The 22,279-nt window shown below is 44.8% G+C and overlaps 1 protein-coding gene across 1 annotated transcript in view; it reads left to right on the forward strand.

The window, feature by feature from the left end:
- GRIP2 (glutamate receptor interacting protein 2) overlaps positions 1 to 22,279 on the forward strand; it is a 297,087-nt gene that overhangs the window by 221,763 nt on the left and 53,045 nt on the right. Inside the window, exons 2-4 of the mRNA XM_074151381.1 lie at positions 15,763 to 15,843; positions 19,077 to 19,212; positions 20,015 to 20,160. Coding sequence (XP_074007482.1) covers positions 15,763 to 15,843; positions 19,077 to 19,212; positions 20,015 to 20,160 — 363 coding nt within the window. The remainder of the gene's footprint in view (positions 1 to 15,762; positions 15,844 to 19,076; positions 19,213 to 20,014; positions 20,161 to 22,279) is intronic.

The following is a 22,279-nucleotide window of genomic DNA, read 5'->3' on the forward strand; positions in this document are numbered from 1 at the left end:
AGTCTGACACGAGCCAGTCACTCCAGCTTTTTGTGATGCTCAGGAGAGCTTAGGTTCTCACTGAACTGTGAGTGCTGTTTTAACCACTGTCTCTGTTCCTCAGCCTCTTCTTCTGCAGCTGGCACCCCGCTCCTTTGGCTGGGATGATTTTAGATTTTAAACATATAAAAAAACCCAAAAGGAAAATTAAGCTACAGAACTGTGAGACTCGAATTCTGCACAGAGCAGGATTTCTATGTGAAAATCCCAAGGCTGTCCCTGTTTGCTCACAGGTGCTCACAAGATTGAACACCTCTTGTGAACCTTTCAGACAGTTGCAGAGCCCAGCTTGCAGCAATTTGTTCTGATTTTCACCAGGAGTATCCATGTCTTCTGGGAATTCTTGTGCTGGTTGTAGTTGAGATTGGCTTCTCCACCTGCTTTGCATCACCCGTGCAATGTGAAGCAACTGGAAACCAGCACGACCATTTGCATGAAGGCAGCTACAAAAAACAGCTGGAGTGCATTAATAATTTTGCTGGAGCGGGGTCTTATCCATCTTTCATACCAAACAGATGTTTGCTTTCATCACGGTGGTGCTGTGCTGATCTTTGGACACCAGCCTGTTTGGAGGATGGGATGTCGGCAGAGCCTGCAGCCACAGCAATTCTTGGTGGGAAGCAAGAAGTGGGGCAAAAACAGGAGCAGAGCTTGTTGGAAGCAAGATTTAATGGACAATTCAGGCAAATTTTTAACAGCTGGTTCGATGGGGTCAGACTGCACCAGTTCCAACATCAAATAACTTTGAGCTTTGAAACTTTCTTATTTCATCTTCTTGTCCTGCTAAATCTGATATTCCCTGTCTCTTTGATTTCTCTCCCTTTCCCTCCCTCCTTTCATTTTAAGCAAGGCTTGAGCTTAAACTTTCGTTAGTCTTTTAACTATAAGCTTATTCCATCTCTCACATAGCTCCTGTGAATCCTCCTGACACAGTCGAGGATAAAAGCAGCCCAGCCGTATACACGGGCCATTGCATAATGGATGGTTTGTGTGTCAGAGTCTAAAATCTACATATGTTTAGATCAGTCATGAAGTGGGAACATCTGTATATATTCATATATAATGGCTTTTACCACATGAATGAATAATCCAACTCCCACGATTTGGTATTTACTTTTTTTGAAACATTGCTACTTAGCTAAACACTGAAGGGAGAATCACATTTATGGGAATTAAGTCTTAGTAAGGTTTAGCGGAGCATCGTGGATAAGCTGGAAACAAGTCCAAATGGGGTGCCGGAAATCTTTCTTTTAAAATAGTTAATGCTGTCTGGAACTTCTTCCTTATTTCTTGACTCCCACTGGTTTTTAATCACTTTGCATCAGAATGCAGTGCAAATCCCGGATAAAACACCTGATTTGCAACATACTGCATTGAATGTCTTCTCATATGGTACTATCTTCCAGCACCACTGGCTGTCTTTGTAGACCTTCTGAAAAAGGGTTCCCAAACCTTGCGGGCTGGCAAACCTGGCTGTGAGATGCCTTGGTGCACGGGCCCATGGGATGATGGAAAAAGCTGGTCAAGATATAGCCCCCCTGCTTAAAAGAAAGCTGGGGACTTGCTACATCTGCTCTCTGCTGGGTCAGGCTGGTTTATTCTCTCCCTGCAGTCAGTGAAGCCACTGCGCCTTGTGCCAGCCCTGCCCTCACCACGGCTGGAGCTGAGCATGTGCCCAGCTGTAGGCTACAGTTAGCCAAGGTTCTCCTGGTTCACCAGACTGCTCTGATTTTACGTGGCTCCTTTTGAAGCCGTAGCCTGGTTGAGATAAGATCAGTGCAGCAGCAAATGAGGTCATGGACAGCTTTGATATCTCCTTCTCATAGTTTATTTGACTTTTTTATTCTAGTGCTGATGGCACCCTTCAGGTTTTATATAAATCTGTTTTCTCACTTTACCTCTTGATCCCTGGCTCATGCTTTTATTAAATGTTACTGCATTGAAGTGCATCTATCTAGCCGACAATTGCCTGATTTGCCTGGGTGTTTTTTGGTTTTGTTTTGTTGGTTTTGTTTTCTTGTGGTTTGCATGGGTTTTCTTATTGCTTTTGGCACTGAGATTGATACAGGTCCATGCGTGGTGTGAATCAATCTCAGCCACCTCTTGAACTGGCACAGGAAATCTCCCAGATTTGATTCCTCATTTAATTTTCTCGGCCTTTTCCCTGAGCAAGATCGGGCTTGTAATTGAGGTAGAGAGAGGGTGCTAACCTGGGAAAGTGGTGGGGTGACCTTCCTTGCAGCAGCCCTACTGGGCTCCCCTTGCCCACCCTTTGTTAAATCTGGGTGGTGCAGGGGTTGCCCGTGTCAAACTGATGTTGTTCCTGGAGATCAGCAGGGAAGCGGGATGTGATTCACTGTAAGAAGGGGTCTGCCCCGACTCCTAATCTAAGGAGTTATATTTTGTAGCAGTTTTCCTTAAGATTGGTTTACCACTCTTAGTTGCTTTCCACATTGCATGCTGTAAGTTTAGCACAGGTGCTAAAATTTTATCTATGCTCTTGGGAGCACTTCATTTACTTGTGTAACATGGGCTCTCTTGGAAGTGCTATGGGAGTAAAACAACAAAAAAGGTATTACAGCTGTAGTGAGTCCATCTTCAAAAAGGATTACCAGCTAAGCATTGGCACAGTGTCTTGTTACCACCTCGTTCTCCCCCTCTGCTGAATCCAATGGGTTTTCCTCTGCCCTATCTACTGCCTGCTACAAGGGATTTGCTCTTGGCTATTTCCCTGCTGAACTGGGAGAAGTTATCCAGCTGTAGCAAAGCCCACAAGAAAAAACCATTGTCTCAACCCACTAATTTACCAACTCAAGGATAGTAGTTTCTGTTACTCCCACTTTTATTTCAAAACTCATGCTCTACCTCTTTACTTCTGTGTATATGTTGGGGAGTGGGTATTCCAGTTCTCATCGCTTTGAAACTGAGCATCTTTCAGCAGAAAAAGGTAGTGCAAAGAACCTGGACACTCATTGCTTTTTGACTCTGTTGGAGAAATACTGATGTATCCTTCTGCGTCATGTGAAGGTGGGATCTCAAACTTTGAACCGGCCACAATCACAGAAAAGACTTAGTATGGACAAAAATGAACTTTTCACTGAACTGGGATTTTTCTTTTCAGCCAGCTTCTGCCCGAATGGCATGTTCACCTATTTTATTTTATTTTTTTTAGACTGGGTTGTTTTCAGCCCAAATAAGCCATTCACAATCCAGTCTCACCTCCTGCGTAATACAGGTCAATTATTATGAATCATGCCCTGAATCTGCTGTCCAAGGCGTGCTAAATGATTTTTCGAAAGAGGCCCATCTGTCATGACAAGACGGCCAGTAACACAATGTCCAGGAGGTTCATTCTTCTCATGGGGTGGAAAGGGAGGACGCACACATGTTCCCACATACAGTATGAATCTCTAAAGCTTTCCTTCCCAACTTTCTCCCCTATGAAGAGCTATATGCTCTCCTGCCATGCTCATGCACCAGATCAGATCACCTCCTCCCCTTCTCTTCAGTACAGAACTCCCTTTGCTTCTGAAGTTCTCCTCATCCCTGGGAAGTTAACAACCTCTTGATTTGACAGTTCTGTTATAAGATCTTGGAGGATGGAAGACAACAGGTACCATTTTTAAAGCAAAGATCATAGGAACCAGAAAGGAGCTTGTAAAAGGCAAAATAGGTCAAAGAATATACTATCACTGTCACCGCAGCAAATTGATCTCCCTTTCAAAAGGTGGAAGTCCTGACTTCTACCTGTTCTGTCGTCCCCAAACTGTTGATGTGTGCTGCATATTCACACCCAGGCTGTGCACGAGGGTGCTCCGTTCTTGGCACTGCCAATGGCACCTGAATTCTGTCTCCCCATCTCCTCCCTGGACATCTGTGCGTCCAGGCCCAGCATTAGGTAAGAAAAAAAGCCCAACAAAAATATTTTGTAATGTGGACATTGATAATTTTTTTTTTGGCTTTAACTACTGATATGTCAAAAACAAAAGCTTCTGCCTGCTCGGATGTACCTTTTGGCAAACCTTCCCAACTGGGAGGCAGCTTAGTGCCAAACCCTGTGCGGTGAAAGCAGTCATGACGGTTTTCCTTAAAACAAAGCTTGGTTTTGCTTTTTGATTAACTGCAGGGTTTTTAAACAAGCAGGTAATAGTGGCCATTTGGTTTAGATGGCACCAGTGATTTGAGCACTAAAGTCTAATAAGCTGACAGTATTTAATATCATTTGATTGAAAAGCCACAATCTTATTTGATTTCACTCTACTGTCACTTAGCATGGCATTTGTTGCTTGAAAGAAGGAAAGTCCCCAAGGTTTGGATTCAGGAGGCTGCGTTTCTTGTCCATCTCCATATTCAAGAAAAAGTTTGGAAGTTTATGTGGAGTTAATAGGGGGAATTGTAATCCCTTGCCAGCTAGGATTTACTGCTGCCTGTTGAATAGTTCATTAAACCCAGTTGTATCTAGAGAGGCATTTTTCCCTGGGAATGGTGTTAGACTTTATCGGTCATTTCTCACCATATTACAATTGCTTACTTGGATAACTTGCGTGAAAGATCAGTCTGAAAATGTATCTTATTCCTCTTTAATTTTTACTCTTGAAAGGTATTTTCTTCAGATAACATAATCAGTATATCAGCAATATTTCATCTTCCTAGCTTATTGTTGGACTCTGCCCAGTACAGTCTACACTGCTTATTAAGAGAATTTGCCAGATTGACTGGAAAATGTAACTTTAATATCATCATTTCAGGCACTACAACCATTGAGAAATAATAATCTCATTGAGTTGGTTTCTGCACTATTCTTGTCCCTCTTGCACAAAGTTACCGCACGTAATGTGTGTGTGTGCGCGTGCAAATATGACCTGCAAGGGGGTGAGGAATTGTGTAGTTTCCCCTGCCACCAGGTCATTCATAAATATAAACTGATGAAGCTGTCTGAAAATGCCTGGGAGGGTGAGAGGAATTGCGAGAAGGGAAGTCTCTCTCCCTTTCTCTCCTTATTTTTATTCTTTAACACTAGAAATTCAAATCTTTCTGGGGAGTGCTTATGAAAATTGAACTGGAGAGGGCTCACTGCATGAAAAGACCTTTTTGGTATGGATGTTTTTAGAGGATGTTTTGGGAGAGGTGAATAAAAGTGATGATGTTTGGGAAAAGTGATTTATGCTGAAGACCCAGCCCTTTGCTATCCTTCAAGAAGCTCTTAACAAGCCTAACTTAATGCACAAAAGCATATCCTCACCAGAATGCAGAAGGAGTTGTCCCTGATAGTTTTAAATTAAAGAAAGGAAAGAAACCACAGGTTACTTCGGAACAACAACATAATCTCCTCTGTGAGCAGAAGAGCAAAGGAACCCTTGTCAACAGTTTTGCATCCAGTGTCCTTTGTTCTCCTCCCTACCATGCCAAGGAAAATGAGTGGTGGAGCTGGTCTAGAGCTGGTTTGCACAGCAGCTGTTTGCTTCGCTGAAAGCAATAATTTGGGTCTTTCCTACTCAAAACACAATTTTAATGAAAGTTACAGGACTATAATCCTCTTTCAGGCTGGTCTCTCTCCCCCCTAGGACAGATACTGGCCACTGGGTTCCAGAGGTGCAAAAGGGACAGTAGATGAATGAATGTACAGACAGCATGTGAAGTTAATTTTTGCAGAAGACCAAGCAAAAAAAATGAAGCTGGGTTTAATAAAAAATTCTAGTCACTTTTTCAAGTATTTTTTCTTCCATCTCTCAGTACAGCATGAGTGGAAATTAAGAACTGCTTCCAGGTCCTCTATCGCACACTCCCTCAGATGCGCTGATTAGATAAATAAACTTACTCTGCACTGGCTTCCAAAGCAATAACGGGTGACAGACAATGCATTGTAGCAACGTCTCTGGTATATAAAAGGCATGACTGTAGGTTGACTGCAGGTTGACTGCAGATTCTTAAATCGTATCTTTTTCATTTCTTCCCTTTTAAGCTTTTTTATGGAATGTCTTGTATTTGAAGAAAACATGAGGAGCACCAGATTTTGGCATTGCAAGCCGGGCCCAGCATTCATTCTTATCAGATGGGACTTGGATCAGTCCTTGGGAGGTGTTTAATATCCTGTGAAAGTTGATGTGAGTTAAAACTTTCCAAAGTCTGGCTTCTCTGCAGAGCCAACTTAAATGGGCTTTGTGCACATGCACACAAAAATTAGATTGTCTACCTGTTTACTAAGTACTGAAACTCTCTTCACTTCTCCATGAGAAGCAGGAGTCTTCTTCTATCAGTGCTATGTATGTGCTCAGGGCTTGCAGGGGGAAAGAAGTAGGTTCTGGACGCCAACCTGCTTGATAACAGGCATTTTCTGGCTCATATCTTAGTCTCATAAAGGCTACTGCTATGCAAATAACTAGCTACATAATTTCTGGTTGAAAATGGTTGCTTGAAACAAATTGTTCCTTTAAAAGTAATTTTGGTTTCTTATTAAAAAGAAAAAAATAGAAGAACAAAGCACGGAGTTTTCTGTTGAACAATAGGCTATTGTATCTTTTATAGATCCGTTTCCTGTGAATAAAGCAGCAGGTGGCTATGAAATTATACATGCCTTAGAAGGGTTGGTAGATAAATGAATACAGGCTTTAAAAGAAAAGAAGGGGAGACGTGGAGGGTGTGGGGAGATGAATTTCATGTTGTGTGTATCAGGAAGAGGAAATTAAGTTTCGGCACCTGGGCCGAAACAATCCTCGGTATAAATACAGACTGGGGGATGAGGTACTAGAAAGCAGCTCTGAGGAAAGGGACTTGGGGGTGTTGATTGATGAGAAGCTGGACAAGAGAAAGCAATGTGCACTTGCAGCCCAGAAGGCCAATCACATCCTGGGCTGCATCAAAAGAAGTGTTGCCAGCAGATCCAGAGAGGTGATTCTGCCACTTTGCTCTGGTGAGACCTCACCTGGAGTACTGTGTGCAGGTCTGGAGCCCTCAATATAGAAAGGACATGGATCTGATGGAGCGGGTCCAGAGGAGGGCCACTAAAATGATCAGGGGGTTAGAGCACCTCTGCTATGAGGACAGACTGAGGGAGCTGGGGCTGTTCAGCCTGGAGAAGAGGAGGCTCCGGGGAGACCTAATAGCGGCCTTCCAGTACCTGAGGGGGGCCTACAGGAAGGCTGGGGAGGGTCTATTTACGAAGGCCTGCAGTGACAGGACGAGGGGCAATGGTTTTAAGTTGGAGAAGGGGAGATTTAGATTGGATATTAGGAAAAAGTTCTTTACTCTGAGGGTGGTGGAACACTGGAACAGGTTGCCCAGGGAGGTGGTTGAGGCTCCTTCCCTTGAGATATTCAAGGTGAAGCTCAACGAGGCCCTGGGCAACCTGGTCTAGTTGGGGGTGTCCCTGCTGACTGCGGGGAGGTCGGACTCGATGACCTTTGGAGGTCCCTTCTGGCTTGGACCAATCTATGAATCTAAGTACAACTTCCTCTTGAAATAGCCTCAAAATTTGAACAAGTTCTCCCAGGCTCGGATGCCAGGAGCAACGACTGCACAAATGGGTGGAGGAGATTCCACGAAACCCTCAGATGGTGCAAGAAGCTGCGGTTAGGGGAGCACATTCCCAGCCTGGGGAAGGGAGTGCAGCTTTGTTGCAGCAGGGCTGGCACAAGTACTGGCAGCAGGTTGATAACGATCTTGGGATGGTTTTTTTCCCAACAGAAGTAGCTGGAAAAATGGGGGGCAGTTCAGTCTTCATCTTTGGGGCAAGAACTTTGTTCCAGCAAGTGCGGTTATTGTATGGCATGGCTGTCCTCTCTGGCTGTGCTCTCAGAATATTGGTGATAAGAGAAATTGAAGAGAAAACATTTCCCTGAGCCCTCATTTGTCTTCTGTGTAACTCATGAATATGTGCTGTAAGGGGGTTTTGATGCCAGTAGAGGGAAGAATATGAGACTCTTCTTCACAACAGGCAGCCTCTGACATTTGTACAACAAATTTGTTGGTACGTGTATTTATGAAATTAGGGAGGGGCTGCTCCCAAAATAACTTGGTCCGTTCCAGTCTGAGCTCACTGGTTAAGGGGAATTTTTTAAAAAAATCTTCCTGGTGCCAAGGAGGGGAGAAGGATTTCAAAGCCCTGCTTGGCTGCCTTGAGTGGTGGCCATGGGAGAGTCATGTTCAGGATGCCCTGTGCTGATGGAGGTAGAGAAGAGATCTGTGACAGGCACTGCATTTTTCACCCACATACTTCCAAACACCTCAACCCACCTTCTGGAGAATAGAAAGCCAGAAAACACCGGGCTTTTTAAAGGCTGGGGGCTTTTTTGGATGCAGGGAGCAAAACAGTCAGTGTGATAACAATGAAATTGTGCTGCAGAATCCCAAAGCAAAAGTGACATTTTTCTTCTTGTTTTTAAGCATTTCACAGGAGCATGGGCTGTCTTGCCTAAGGATTTAGTATGTTTATTGCTGTATATTTGGGCCAGTTTTATGTAGGGCAGGATCATCAACTCTAGCTCAAGTTTTGCAGTATTCTAGGAAAAGCAGTCTGGAGATTACTGGGAGATGTTTTCATCTGTTTGTTTGGGTTCTACTTATTCATTTTCTTTTCTGATACAGAGCTGGAGCAATGCTTTTCTCCATGGGAGATGGGAAAAGAACTGAACACCTGTATTGGGCTTAATGAACTCATGTACAGATTTCCCAAGGGCCTAAGGAGCTTTGGATTTAGTTGAGCAGAAGAAAATTCAAGCCCCCTGCTGAAGAAGGCTTGAGGAAGGTGGGATCCTTCATGGAAACAGAGACCCTTGCCTGAGGCGGAGGCATGGGAGGAGCTCTTGGACTGTCATGAACTCCGTAATTAAGTAGTTTCAGGAAATCATGCAATCTGTTTATAATGGTATTCAAAATGGGCTTTTTGTTTTCCTGTCCTGGCCTCTCTAGATCTCCTTGTCTCTTGTGTTAAAGGCTAAGTGCTTTGAAGATGGGAGGCCACCGCTGTGCTGCTCTTGTGCGGGGCTGACACAGCCATCTCTGACCTGCTGTGGCAGTGCTAAAATAACCCAGACTGCCCTTAGGGGGATGTGCTGGAGGTTCGGTTGTGTAGAGCCTTGCAATCAAACCCAAACTCGTTACTGGTGCATAAGATGCCACGGGGTATGATGCCGCATGGCGTGCCAGCCTGGGGAGGAGTGGGAAGGATTACATTACTGTCCTCTAATGATGGTACAGCCCCTGGCCAGGCTGCAGTGGAGACTATGTAATTTGGGAGCTAAACATGAATTTGAGGTTCAGAATGGGTATGCATGGATATATCTGTTTTTCCCTCTCCTCCTTCTAGTAATATGACAACTTTTAAAAGGTAATTAGTGGCCTAAAGATACACATAGATGATTAAAATATGTTTTTGAAATACATATCTGCATCTTCAGGCACTCAGATATCTTTAAAATCCCAGTCTGAATCATTACTAGCTGCCTGACTGATTCTCAGATACCCTTAACTGCTCCTTACCTTACTACAGATAAACGCCTCCCCTGACTTGCAGAAATAATTCTTCTCAAAATGGATCAAATCACACTTAGTTTTAGTCATTTGGGTTCCTGTTTCCAACTTCGTGCTTTTATTCTAGCAAAAAATACCGGCTTGCGTTAGCGTGATCAGCTTTTGGTTCTTAACGCTGTTTTAGTATTCATTTCTCTAAACAAGGAGTGCAATTACCCTATGGCAAAATAACTGTCTCCAACTGTCTTCTTTCCATTAAACAAATGGGAGGTTTTACCTCTTGGTCTTCCCACAAGATTAATGCACTTTCTCTGCGGGAACTGTCTTAAAGCAATCCAGGAATCTGAACAACTTGCAGACAGCAAGCCTAATTGTCACAGAATCTTATTTAGCCAATGCCGATTTTCATTAAGAGGTGATCTCTGTTAATAACATAGACTAATAACTCTTCTAAATGAAAAAAACCTTCCTTTTTCCCCCCACAGGCAGGGATAATGAACTCCTAAATCAATGCTCTTTCTGAAGAAGCTCTTTTTTTTTTTTTTTTTTTTTCCCCCCATTTCAACAGAGGTTGGCTTGAGACCTAACTGATGTCTGGAGATCCTGATGCCTGTGCTCACATCCTGTTGGGAATTTAACTAAGAAAAGTTGTGGTGTTATCAAGACTGGTTTTGCTGCTGGTTGCTACAGAGAGAGAATTTGGCTCAGAACATCCCCACTGGCTCCATAAAAGCCGAGGGCTGATGGGGTGTCTCAGGCAGCAAGTCAACCTTGGTGAGGGTTCAACAAATGGGTCAAACTATTCAGGAAGCCCAAGGATCCCTAATTTAGGGAAGTTGTGGATTTCCTGGGAGTTAAGATTGATTTAAGTGTATGCAGCTGACCCCTACAAATCAGCCAGCTGGCTGCTAGAGGATTAATGGACAAAACATCTTGGTTAGAGGAGACTCCTGTTTGTGCCCTCAATGAGAAAGCAAGGGCAGGGAGGTATATTCAACCTTACTATTAGACCTAAGAGAATCCACATCAGAGACAGCCATGAGAAATCAGGAAATCAAGTTCTGCTGCTTGTGGAGAAACTTGTCTTTTCTATCAATGCCCCAGTTCTTAAACTGAAAAAAACAACAAAACCCAACCCAAAGACACAGATTGGCTTGGTGGCTATCAGAAGGGCAAACCGTGGGGCCTGGCAGGCAGGGAGGACATCGCACAGATTGACTTCTCCCCATTGGCCCCTGTTAACTGGGTTTATTCCCTTCCTGTTTGGATTGCAATTATTAACAACTGTTATTCCCCTCTCCTTTCTTGTCTTCTCCCCTAAAGCAGGGGGTAGAAGTAAATAATCCCCAAAACATTAAGTGGTGAAAAAGCAGGGAGAAATGGTGGCAGAGCAAGTGACAGGACATTTTTATGGCCCTGTGGCCATCGCTGCAGCTGAAGTGCTGAGTGGCATATTATGAAGCAAGCAGCAGGGCTCTGGCTATACAATCCTGTGCTGATTAATCACTGAGAGACTAATCTCTGGGCAGCCCTTGCTCTCCCTGCTGCTGCTGGCACCCCCCTGGTACCTCCCAGTATGATCCAGGGAGGGAGGGGAGCCTGGTTTCCCAGGCAATACGTTCAGTGGTGAGATGCTAAGCTAGGGAATGGGGAAAAAAACCCCAACCTGAGTAAAGCAAGAGCAGGCAATGAAACAGTTCAAATGTTCCCTCACCTTTCTTTTTCTTTTTTTTTTTTTTTTTGTTATTTTTCTGCTTTGTCTTGTGCACAACAGGGCTCTTCTGGAAACAGATGGTTTCCTCCCAAGGGTGAGCTCCCTGCTCTGCTCCAGAGGCAGCCTTGGTCTGATCTGGGCCACCTCTTTTGTAGTTGTGGCATTCCCATGCCAGGCTCCTGCTGCCCGTGGCTGAGCGGTTTTGAGGGGCAGTAGCTGCTCCACACTGTGCTGCCCCCAGTCCTGGCTGGGGTTTCCCCTGTCAGGGATGCAGAGGAAGACTGAATATGCCAATTTTCTTTTATTTGGGTGCAGGTTCCTAGAAAATACCCGTATTTTGCTGATGTCTCCCCCTGCCTCATCCTCCCTGGGAAAACCTTCTGTGCTGCCTTGCCAAGCGATGGTGCCTCTGATAGGGATCTTTAACTCCTGGGTTGTCCTCTCTTGAAACCTGGATGCTACCGGTACAATCTCAATTAAACAGCCATTAATGGTCTGGCAGCAGGGTGGGATATTGGAATATGCCCTGACTTTCCCTTCTTCCTGCTCCTGGTACTTCAGCTAAAGCAAGGAGATATTTTTCGTGCTCCTTTATCTGTCCAGTTTGTTTTTGAGGGAATGAAATGGGATTATCTCTTCTTTCTTGTCACTCTATGAGATGTATATTACTGTAAGGCACTGTTGCTGCAGGGGAGGAGACCTCAGGGCCACGTGTGCAGGGACAGGGACTCAGGAGCTCTTCTCTCCCTGGTGTTAGTAAGAAATTGAAATGGCAAAAACTATTCTCAAAGAACTTACAGGAACTTTTCTATATTATCACAGATTCCCATGGGATCAATATATGGAAAGCGTTGTGCTCTCAGTTTTATTGAAGGTCTTGTACTTAGTGAGCTTTTCTGAAAGATCTAGGGCCAGCATTAACACAGCTGCTTGAAAATCACCAATTACATAATTTTTTTCTTTGGAAAAATTTTGGCCCTCTTGGTGTGAGCGAAAAAGCTTGAAAAATACACATCTAATGGCTCCAGCACTGATTGCTTGCAAAAGGAACCTGCGCATGCTTAAACAAAAAGAGTTATTTTCCCAATTTTAGGTAGTAAAGAGATTCATGAATGTTCAGTGCCTGGGTTAGTGCTGCAATTTGGGCCAACTGAGCAATCAGGCTAGTTACCAGCCTTGCCTCTGCATCGATGCTGTACGAGGCAGGAGAAATTACTAAGAGCACAAAGAGAAGGAATTTATTTTTTAAAAAAACCAAAGTACACCCCCCCCCTTAAAAAAAAAAAAAAGCTCAGAAAAAGTGACTCAATTAATACCAGCTTGAGTGGCAGAGCAGGAAATCGGCTGAAAATGAACAAAGAGCCACGCGGCAGGGATGCTAATGCAAGCAAATGCCAATTCACACTTCGGCAGGCGGCGCGTGGCAGCTTCCTTTCCTGTTCAAACATTTTAGCCAGATAATGAGCGAAAAACCCAAACATTTTTCACATAATAACTGAGTTTGGAAGGGAAAAGCAATAGAGGAAGGGGAGCCGCGGTGCTAATTATTTACCGGCTGATACGGCTGTCAGTGAAGCAAAGCGGGGCTATGCGGGGGGTGCGTTGCTAATTGCCGGCAGTGGCTGCAGCTCGGGTCGCTGCTCTTGGCCACTTGGCTGGTGGTGCAAGCTGTTGTTGATGCACGGGCAACCGGGTTGCTTGCTGAAATGGTAGCCAAGGCACGTTTGCCAACAGCTATTGGAGTAGGGAGGGTAACCATTAGCAAACTGGGGGTTCATATCAATATTGGTTGGGGATGCGATGGGGAAATGATGCACAGAAGGGTGCTGGTGGTTGTCTGGTTCAGGGCGGTGTGTTTATGTGAAGCAGATGGTTGACTGCTTTACTTTGCCAGCAGATTATGGAGTTGGCTTCGAACCATCTTACATGGTTTCCTGGGAATGCAGGGATCCCGTCTGCAGCAGAATGTTGCCGCCTTGAGCACGTTACCTGGGCTCAGAGCTGGCCGTAATGCTCTCATGTGGAAGGTGGCTGTGTACTGGGGTGGTCCTCACCATCCGCAATGTCCTGTGTGACCGAAGGTATGCTGATGCTCCAGTGGCATTGAAAGGCTCCAGCCCTGGATGTCCCAGGGTATTTTGCAGGTGCCTTTTGCCAGACTTACCTCCAGTGCTGATAAAGCAACCTCATGCTGGGTTTCCTGAGCTGCTGTTTTGGGATTCCTCCTCTAATGTGATGCTGCATTTGGGAAAGAAATAAAAGGAGGTTGTAGCTGCTGGGCAGAATGGTGTGAGCAGGGAGTAGTTGGGTTGGCATTGTCCTACTGCTCCCATGGGAAATGCCACCTTGCTTTATATTCCCAAGCCATCCCTGTTTTCTGACTCTGCAGTTCTGCAAGGCATGGGGTTACAGACAGAGGGTAAGGCAGGATATTGGGAAAAACCTTCCAGAGAGACAAGTTAAGAGGAACATGGCAAACAGCAGCAGAGATTGAAAGCTCTGAATCTTTATCACTATCAAACAGCTATTGAAGAAGAGATGGTGTGTGGCTTCGGGTTTGGTTTTGGTTTGTTGTTGTTTTTTTAAATTGGCTGCTGGAGCTAAACTGTCCCAAGTAAATTAAACCACTTTCCAGAGTCATTAAACCCAAATTAACCTTGACCCTGGCCTCCCCATCACCCAAAGGACCATTGCTATTAAAAACGCAAATTTCATTTTCAAGCCTTCTGCTCTTAGAATTGATGCCAGGGTGTACCAGCACCTATCTGAAATCAATGTCTTGACTTGGTGCTTGCTGTAGTTCTCTAGCCAAATGCTGCTGCTTTCATTGTCAGCTTTGAGTAACGCTGCAAGGTCTCCATGGTCAGGACAATGCTGTTTTGTCCTACCTGTTCTTCCCCTTATATTTTGAAAGGCAGAGGTTGATTCCCTTGTTTCACAGAAGGCCTGGATGCTTGGGTATCAAGGTTCAATGTGTTTTGGCAGCAGTGGCTTGGCATAGCTCAGTGATGGTCTAGTGCCAAGTGCTAGTTCTTGCTTCATTAGAAATCTTCAGTTTTGTAGTGATGGAAAAGCATTCAAAGTGATGCAGGAGAAGAGCCTGTGGTCTGGATATCTACATTGTCCCTCTATGGGCTGTAAAATTTGGGCTGAAAAACTAAATGATGTTTATTTTTCAGCTGAAACTTTTTATGCTTGAAAGTGCAGATTTGAGTCAGCCAAAATTTTCACTGAGTTTTGTCACCTTGTGAAGTTACTTCAGCTTGGCATAACAAGAAATAAAACTAGATTAGAAAAAAATGTTGCTTTTTTGGAAACTACTTTAGTTGGAACCTTACGTCATTTTAAGTTTAAAAAATGCTCAAGCCCTTGAGTGAAATTCCCCTCCTTGTGGTTAAGTGTAACCCACGTGATTCATTTTACACCATCATTTTTCTCTTTGTGGGGAAAGTGGGCTGCCAGCAAACTGAACATTGGTTTTGATTTCTCTGTGTACAGACCACTGTCTAGAATGGGGCTGAACAAGAGTGGTTGTTCCCTTCGTACATAGCAAGACAAAAACTTCTCTGTAACTTAAATACAAGTTACTGAAGGACTGCGGACAGAAATAAATGGATAAGGTTTTCAGTAACCCGTATTTAAACTATCATGTATGACTTCTAAACCTTCATAGCTATTGAAAAATTGGAAAGGGCAATCCAGGAATGTTGTCACTGAGAATGGGAGTTATTTGATACTACATGGTTACTGGAAATTTTTGATTGAAAAAGCCCCAGCTTTTTAGGAAATGCCATAAAACCAGACATTTTAGATGGATGGCAAGGAAATCTGTAGAAGCATGCTCCCTTCTCTGCAAATAACCTTTATGCTATATAGGAGTCTTCCAATAGGAGGATACAAAGATATTTAAATACTTTAGATTTATATTTAAAGTTATGCTGGATGGTGCATTTACAGTGCATAATACTATTTTCTCTTTCCTCTGACTTTTTTTTTTTTTTTAAATCACTTAAGAGAAGGTGCTCTCTATATTGTACAGAGGCTGGAACAGCAGCAGGAAAATGTGACTTTGAAATAATGGGATCTATAAGAATAGGCAATTTCGTTCAAGTATAGTGATTTAGTGCCCTGTTAGTGTCCTGATCTATAACTCCATTTCCAAAGACTGTAAGTTTCTTCACAAGCATAATGACAGGCTTAAAACTTGTGAGACTAATGCCACAGCTTTCTCTGTCCTCAGCTGTTCCACATAATTACAGGAGTAAGGGAATTTTGTTCTCTCCTAACGGATTAGCTCCAAGAGGAATAAATCAGATAATGTTATTGCCTTCTTGTTTCTTTCTCTCCCTCTCTAAAAAGCGAGAGAGCCTGCATGGTGCAGTGAAAAGCCAGGGCTGGTAATGTTTTTTCTTGCCTACAGTCTGTGACATGGATGTGATCCCAATTCCAGTGTCACCAGGACAAACTTCTTGTAGCGCTCTGGTTCTGCTTTTTGTTGCTTTTGGTACTAATTTCGGCTTCTGTGTTCACTCTGCTCACAGACGATGGCCCTTACTCGAAGGGGAGCAAGGACTCCGGTGGGATGGACGCAGCCCTGGTCTCCAGGAGGCAAAGCATCCCAGGTAAAGGAGGGGATCAGTTCCTGCTCCAAAACATTGAGGCATCCATTACACTTTACCTGGCTAACCCTAAAATGGGGAAAACCCACCAAAAAGCTCATTTTCATGCATCAGTCAGCAAGGTTTTTGCTGGGGGCAGAAATGGTAGTAACCAGTCTCAGTGAGTGGTATGTTACTGGTGCAATCACAGTCTGGTGTGGAGCTGTTGATGGTGGCTACAGTGAGCTGGGAAAGGACTGGTTCTTGTGCTGCGCTGACACCCACAAAGAGGAAAACAGCAGCAAAGAAGAGAGGGAAGAGGCACTGCCACATCCCAGCTCGCCGGGTGGGGAGGGAGACTGGCAGTATCTGGCAAGCTTCGTATTTCCCGTGTGTGACTAAGTTTGTTTTGATATTTAGTCAGTCACAGCAGACTGGTGTGTGGAGATAAACCTTCCCGTGCAGAAACACCCCTGGGGGCTGAAGAGGGAATGGAGACATGGTAGTACGTTTGTCACTGATGGTGCTGGGCTTTGTCTACCAGCAGCATGCCAGCAGGTTTGGATGGGCTACTCCAGACAACTCAGCTCCTTCCTAATAAGGCCTGGGGCTTCATTTTGACTTCTGACCATTAATGGCTCAGTCACAGGTTTGGTTTAGTGTGCTCTAGGGGATGGGGAGGAAACAGGGCCCTTTTGCCATTGCTTCATCATTCGGCAGTTTTTCTAGGGGATATCTTCTGCATCCTCTGGGGCTTCTGCAACACATTGCCACTGTACTGCAGCCCTGATGGAGACGGGCTGACTCCCCGCTCACAAGATCCAGTCTGTCCAACGACCCCAGCTCAAGGCATCCTAATAGGGAGGGCAAAATTTATGTGTACTCTTCCTGCCCTGGGATGCTTTGAGCAGCAAAATCCAGACATGTATGCCAACAGAAGAAATCCAAGATTACTCTCATATGACACTTAAATACCATGTCTTGAAGGACCAGATCATGCTTAACTAGTTCATTTTTACATCTGTGTCTGTTGTAGCAGCAACAGATTTATAGTGGTATTGGTCAAAATCCCTTATTGCTTACATTGATAGATTGATCTCAGGGACTTGCCTTTTTTCGGAGCAGTGGTTTCTCCTTGAACCCATAACAATGGGTAATTGCACTCTGGGAGTTCTCATTTTAAACACTTATCAAGGATCAAAATTAAACCCCATTGAAAAGCTAATAATCTCCCCTTGCGGCACCATCTGTGTGGATCAGTCATGTCTGTAGTTGAGAGGAAATTTGCAGGATAGTGCCGGATGGTGTTCCTTCCAGCACGGCAGGGAGCCCCCACAAAGTTTCTGGCAGCCCCTGGGATCCTGGGTTGGTGAATTGAAAACTAAGTTACTGTAGTTGGCAAGGGATCAAAATTGAGTTTAAAGAGCAGAAGCATTATGGATGTGACATTTTACAATGAGCAGCCAGTGCCATGTTAAATAGGTGCCCAGCAGTGCCTGAATGCCTTCCAGACTGGCGCTAGATTGTAAAGAGGTTCCCCACTCACATTAATCAAGTGCATGGATTAGTCTTGGAAGTGCTTTACAAAACAGGTACTGCATGGCAGGACTTGGAAGTGAGGTGCGATTTCTGGTGCCATGGTGGCATTACACAAGGAGCAATGTGCTAGTAGTGATGAGGCGCCACACTGCCAAATGATGCTGTGTTTTCTCCCAATGAAAGAGGACGGAGCAGGGAACCCCTGCACCAGCATGGACCTTCTGTGTCAATATGTTAAGAGACCCTGCCTTGCTCTGCAAATCATAGTATGCAAAAGGTTTCTATTGTTCCCTCTCCAAATAGAGCATCTAATTTAAGCCTGATGGGGTTTTGCTGTGCAAACAACCTCCTGGGCTATTTGGAGTGTGGGTTCTTGTCCACAGCTGTGGATCTGCTGTTTGCCGTGTGCTGCCAATGCCCATCACCACCTTCCCCTGCACGGCTTTGGAGAAAGGCACCTTGTGTGAGGGAGACTGTTTTCCTCCTGTAAAATTGTGGGAGATTTTAGAATACCAGAGGTAGTGGAGGTGGATGGATCATGTTGTAGACAAATGCTGCAAAAGATTCTTAGAGGAGGCTCTGGCAAGGCATGAAAGTCATCTGATTTGCCCCAGGGCTAGTCCTCCTTTGAGCAAAGAGTGCGAGTGCCGTCGTGTGGATTAATGCGGAGCTGCCTTTGCCAAGTCCACAGAGCTCTTGGTCCTTCCTCAGGCTGGTGCTGGCTCTCTTCCTAACTTACTCCACTCCTCCATGTTAAATCCAGACATTGGAATAGTTTAGGGACCCTGGTTTTGTAAAACCCAGATGAGGGCTGTACTAGGCTCAAAACTGGCATCAGGTTGGGCTTACATATAGGTGCTGGACAAACAAGAATGTCATCTTGGACTAAAGGAAAGTAAAATGTACTCTGCCTGCAGCAAACAGAGAAGCAGAACTGGTGCAGCAGGCGTGGGGTGTGCATCCCCTAAACCTGACCCTGCCATACATATTATGGCTGACAGCACATGTGGAACCAGTTATGTTGTACAAGTGACTCGCGTCTTCAATTCTGGCTGTGAACAATGTGGGTAATACGGAAGAGGTTTAACTTAGACTAGGTGCAGATGGGTGGGGAAACTGCTGTGAAGGAACGAAGGTCATGCCTTCCCCTCCTTCCCCTGCTGATGGCAGGATCCCACCTCTCTCCACATTGTGTTCTTTTTCTCCCAACTCTGTTGATGTCACATATTTTTTTTAATCACAGTATTTTAAGATCCACCCTGTTCTGTCCATCCAGGCAGCTACTGCAGGTCCACAGCATCCTCCTACCTGATAACTGTGACTGCCTGACATGTAGCCCTCCTAACACCCTCCCCACTCTTTATCAAACATAGTTCCTGAGGCAGTCTCTCTGGACCGTTGCTGAGATCCCATCACCCTGGTTTCGAGTCCTTCTACTGCCACCAGCACATTGAAACACAAGGTTTTATCCTCTCACAAGCCCTCACTCCTCTGCCTTGTTCTGCTTGTCCTACCTGTCAGACCTGCATGCAAATGCTTTCCCTCCACCAGGACACACTTCTGTTTCACAACTTAATTTTAAATGGACTGAAGCTTCTTGCTAATTGTACAAATCATCCCAGGTCTGCTCTCCCGCCACCTGTAGGAAAAGGCTGCCCTTGGGACTGGGAGGAATGTGCCTTCCACTGAGATGTTTGTCTTTATTCCTAATCTTTCAGAAGAGTTCAGAGGGGTCACCATCGTGGAGCTGATCAAGAAGGAAGGAAGCACCCTTGGGTTAACCATTTCAGGTGGCACGGACAAAGATGGAAAGCCAAGAGTCTCCAATCTGAGACCAGGAGGACTGGCTGCAAGGTGAGAGATGGAAATGGGGTGTGGAAAGCACAGTAAAACCAGAGGAAATAGTTGCATGTTCTAGCTGCTGAATGAATATGGTTATAATTAAAATAGTTGGCAGCCAACTCCCTTTTTTCAAGTGCCCCAGAATACAAGGTTGTTGCTTCAGTAAGTAGAACGTCTTCTATTTTGAGTTATTTCCCATGCTCTGTGCAATTATGCTCTGAAATTTTGTGTAGGGATATTTGGGATTCTGTGAAATTAGACAGCCTTGTCAGGGGAGCTGCATGGTACAATACATCTTGATCAAGCTAAGTGGTTTAATATTGTATCTGTTCTGAATACTGAGTGTGTACGTAATGTTATTGGCTCAGAAAAGGAATGGGAGAAGAAAGGCTCCAAGAAGCAGAGAAAGGGAAGGAGTAATTGAACAATTTTGCAGAAAACAGGCAAAAGGAAAGATGTTTTCTTTTTCCGCACTGGATTTTTTTTTCAGGCAGCTCTTGGTATGCTTCTCTTTGACTGATTGCTCTACATGAATGGGATCTGAGCAACAAAAAGAGAGGTTGTGAACGCGTATACCGTGATTGTTGCTGTATGTACCGATCCGAACACTTGCCACTGGGAAAGATAGATGGCTTCGATTTTAGCACTTCCCTGATAGCAGGCACATGCAGTCAGCTAAGATCAGCCCAATGTTGGTGGCTTGTTCAGAGTCCCCCGGTTACTAAAGTTTCATCAGGCACATCCAGGCTGAGTGTAGCAGATTTTGTGCTACTACTGCTTTTTTTTTTTTTCTTCTTATTTATTTTATTTGCAGAAGTGACCAGCTAAATGTCGGGGATTACATCAAGTCGGTGAATGGCATTAACCTGACCAAGCTGCGGCACGATGAGATCATAAGCCTGCTGAAAAACGTGGGCGAAAGGGTAGTGCTGGAAGTAGAGTACGAGCTTCCGCCAGCCGGTGGGTGCCTCTCTGATAACGCTACTCTCTTTTCTTGGCTGCTTTTTGTCCTGGGGTACAGATGGGCTTCCTCGTGCATTAGCCGTCATGGCCAAGGCAGTATCCAGGGGCATTTTGACGTTCTGCCTTCATCTGCTCGCGGTGCGGCGGTGGATGCTGCAGAGCTATGTGCAGTCGGAGCAGAGTGCTTTTTCCGGCACAGTGGGTGCCTGTTCATGCACACCGCTGGGAGATGGCTGATTAGGTCTGTCTTGCCTCGGAGTGACTCAGTAGCACAGGCCAATCTGCCTCCTGATGCTGCTTTGGCTTGTTTTTCTTTCTCCCTTTTGGAGCATGGCTATGGGAGGCTTTATTCAGTCTTAAGCATGTATTGCCAGATCCCCTTTCTTGAACTGTGGCAAGTGCTGTTAGTCCTCAAGATGCTTTGAAATGCTGTGTGTTTTCAGAAGGGAAGCTGAAGCAATCTGCTTTCCAGCTAAGGAGCCCCGGCAGAAGCTGGCAAGGCCAGCTCACATTAACAGGGCTTGTGTCCTGACACGGGAGACTCTGTTGCTCTTGCCCTCGTTTGTTTGTTCTGATTAAAACAAATTCCTCGATACAGTTTCTCATCACAGGCTTTCCATTGTGAAAATGTTCTCCACAGTTATTACTCATTCAGTCACCTAGATCAATCAGAGGATGATTGGGCAGAAGAAATAGAACAACTAAAAATAAGATGAGAGGCAAAACAAAAATAATGCAATGTAAACGTTTTGCCTCAGATAGGAAGCTATCTTACACTGCATAGCTTTGGTATAGCTGCTCCCTTTATGTGAAAAGTATTGAATATATAAACGATCATATAAAGGCCTAGGAAATAAAAAAAATAATAATCTGAATTAGCTAAATCTCTATCCATCATCCCTCTCTGTTCTGTTGTAAACATTAGTTAGCTTTTGTATACAACCCTGGTAAAACAAACAAAAACCCTGTGTTTCAAGTCTTCCATGTTCTCGTACTACTAGAGATGACAGCTCATAACCTTTCTCCTTAGCTGGGAGCCTGGCTATCAGGAATCTCATAAGCCGTACTTACCAGGTAAGGAGCAGGGCCAATACCACATGGCTCGATCAATAGCAGCGATGCAAAATGTCCCCAGCTCTGAATGGGCAGGGACACACACACTGAAACAGTGACTTCTCTCCAATGAGATTATTGATGCTGTTTATGACTAATCCAAACAAAGAGGCACTGAAAAATACAGGGAATTGTCAATTATTGCCTTGTTCCAGTTCATTGTGGGCTTTTATCTGCGGTGAGAGTTTGTTATTGCTGTGTGCACCCGCCTCCCTCTCTCATTCTCTCTCTTTCCCTGGGCAAAGAGCAGAAATAGTGTGCAATTCATTCGCTTGTGCTTGTGGGTTTGAATTTTTCTCCCCACTTTGTAATTTCCTGCTTTGGAAGAGACCTTGCAAGTCCAAGTGTGGTTTTCAGGCCACTGTGTCACATCATCTCTTTCATAAATAAGCAAGCCCTGTGTTAACACTAGCTTAGGTTTCCCTGCTCCCCACTGATCTTACGAAAGACTGTTGCAGCACTTCATGCTTGGATGCTTAGGATGGAAATTGGATGGTTTCTGAACTCATTTATGGATGCTTTATACCCTTTTCTTGGTATGTGAGTATCGCCCCTTAGCTGGGAGCCTTCCCGTGCCCTGAGCTTTTCCCTTCTGGAGCATTTCTGGGCTGTGTCCCTGTTAGCAGTCTGTGTGCAGCAGCAGGAGCAAAGCGGCCATGTGGGGGACAGTGTTTTGGGGGGTTATTTGGCCTCACTGTAGGCTGGTCCCCAGGGCTTCCTGCCTGCCAAGCAGTACCATGCCTCCACTTATGTCTTTTAGGTTAGTTTAAGGGTTAGTTTAGCCCAAATTTGGGTGCTGGCTGCAAGCCCTCAGGGTGCTTGACAGTGAGGACCAATGTGGTTAGTGAGGACAGTGAGGAGATTCACTTCAAAAACCCCATCCTGAGCCAAGGAGGGGGGACACCAGCACAGACATGCCTAGAAGAGCCTTCAGCTCTGGTTTGCCAGGTTGAAGTCGAGCTCTTTGTCTCTTTTCTGATTATCTTTGTGGCCATTCATTGCA

The sequence above is a fragment of the Numenius arquata genome, chromosome 8 (assembly GCF_964106895.1).
Source record: "Numenius arquata chromosome 8, bNumArq3.hap1.1, whole genome shotgun sequence".
Taxonomy (NCBI): domain Eukaryota; kingdom Metazoa; phylum Chordata; class Aves; order Charadriiformes; family Scolopacidae; genus Numenius; species Numenius arquata.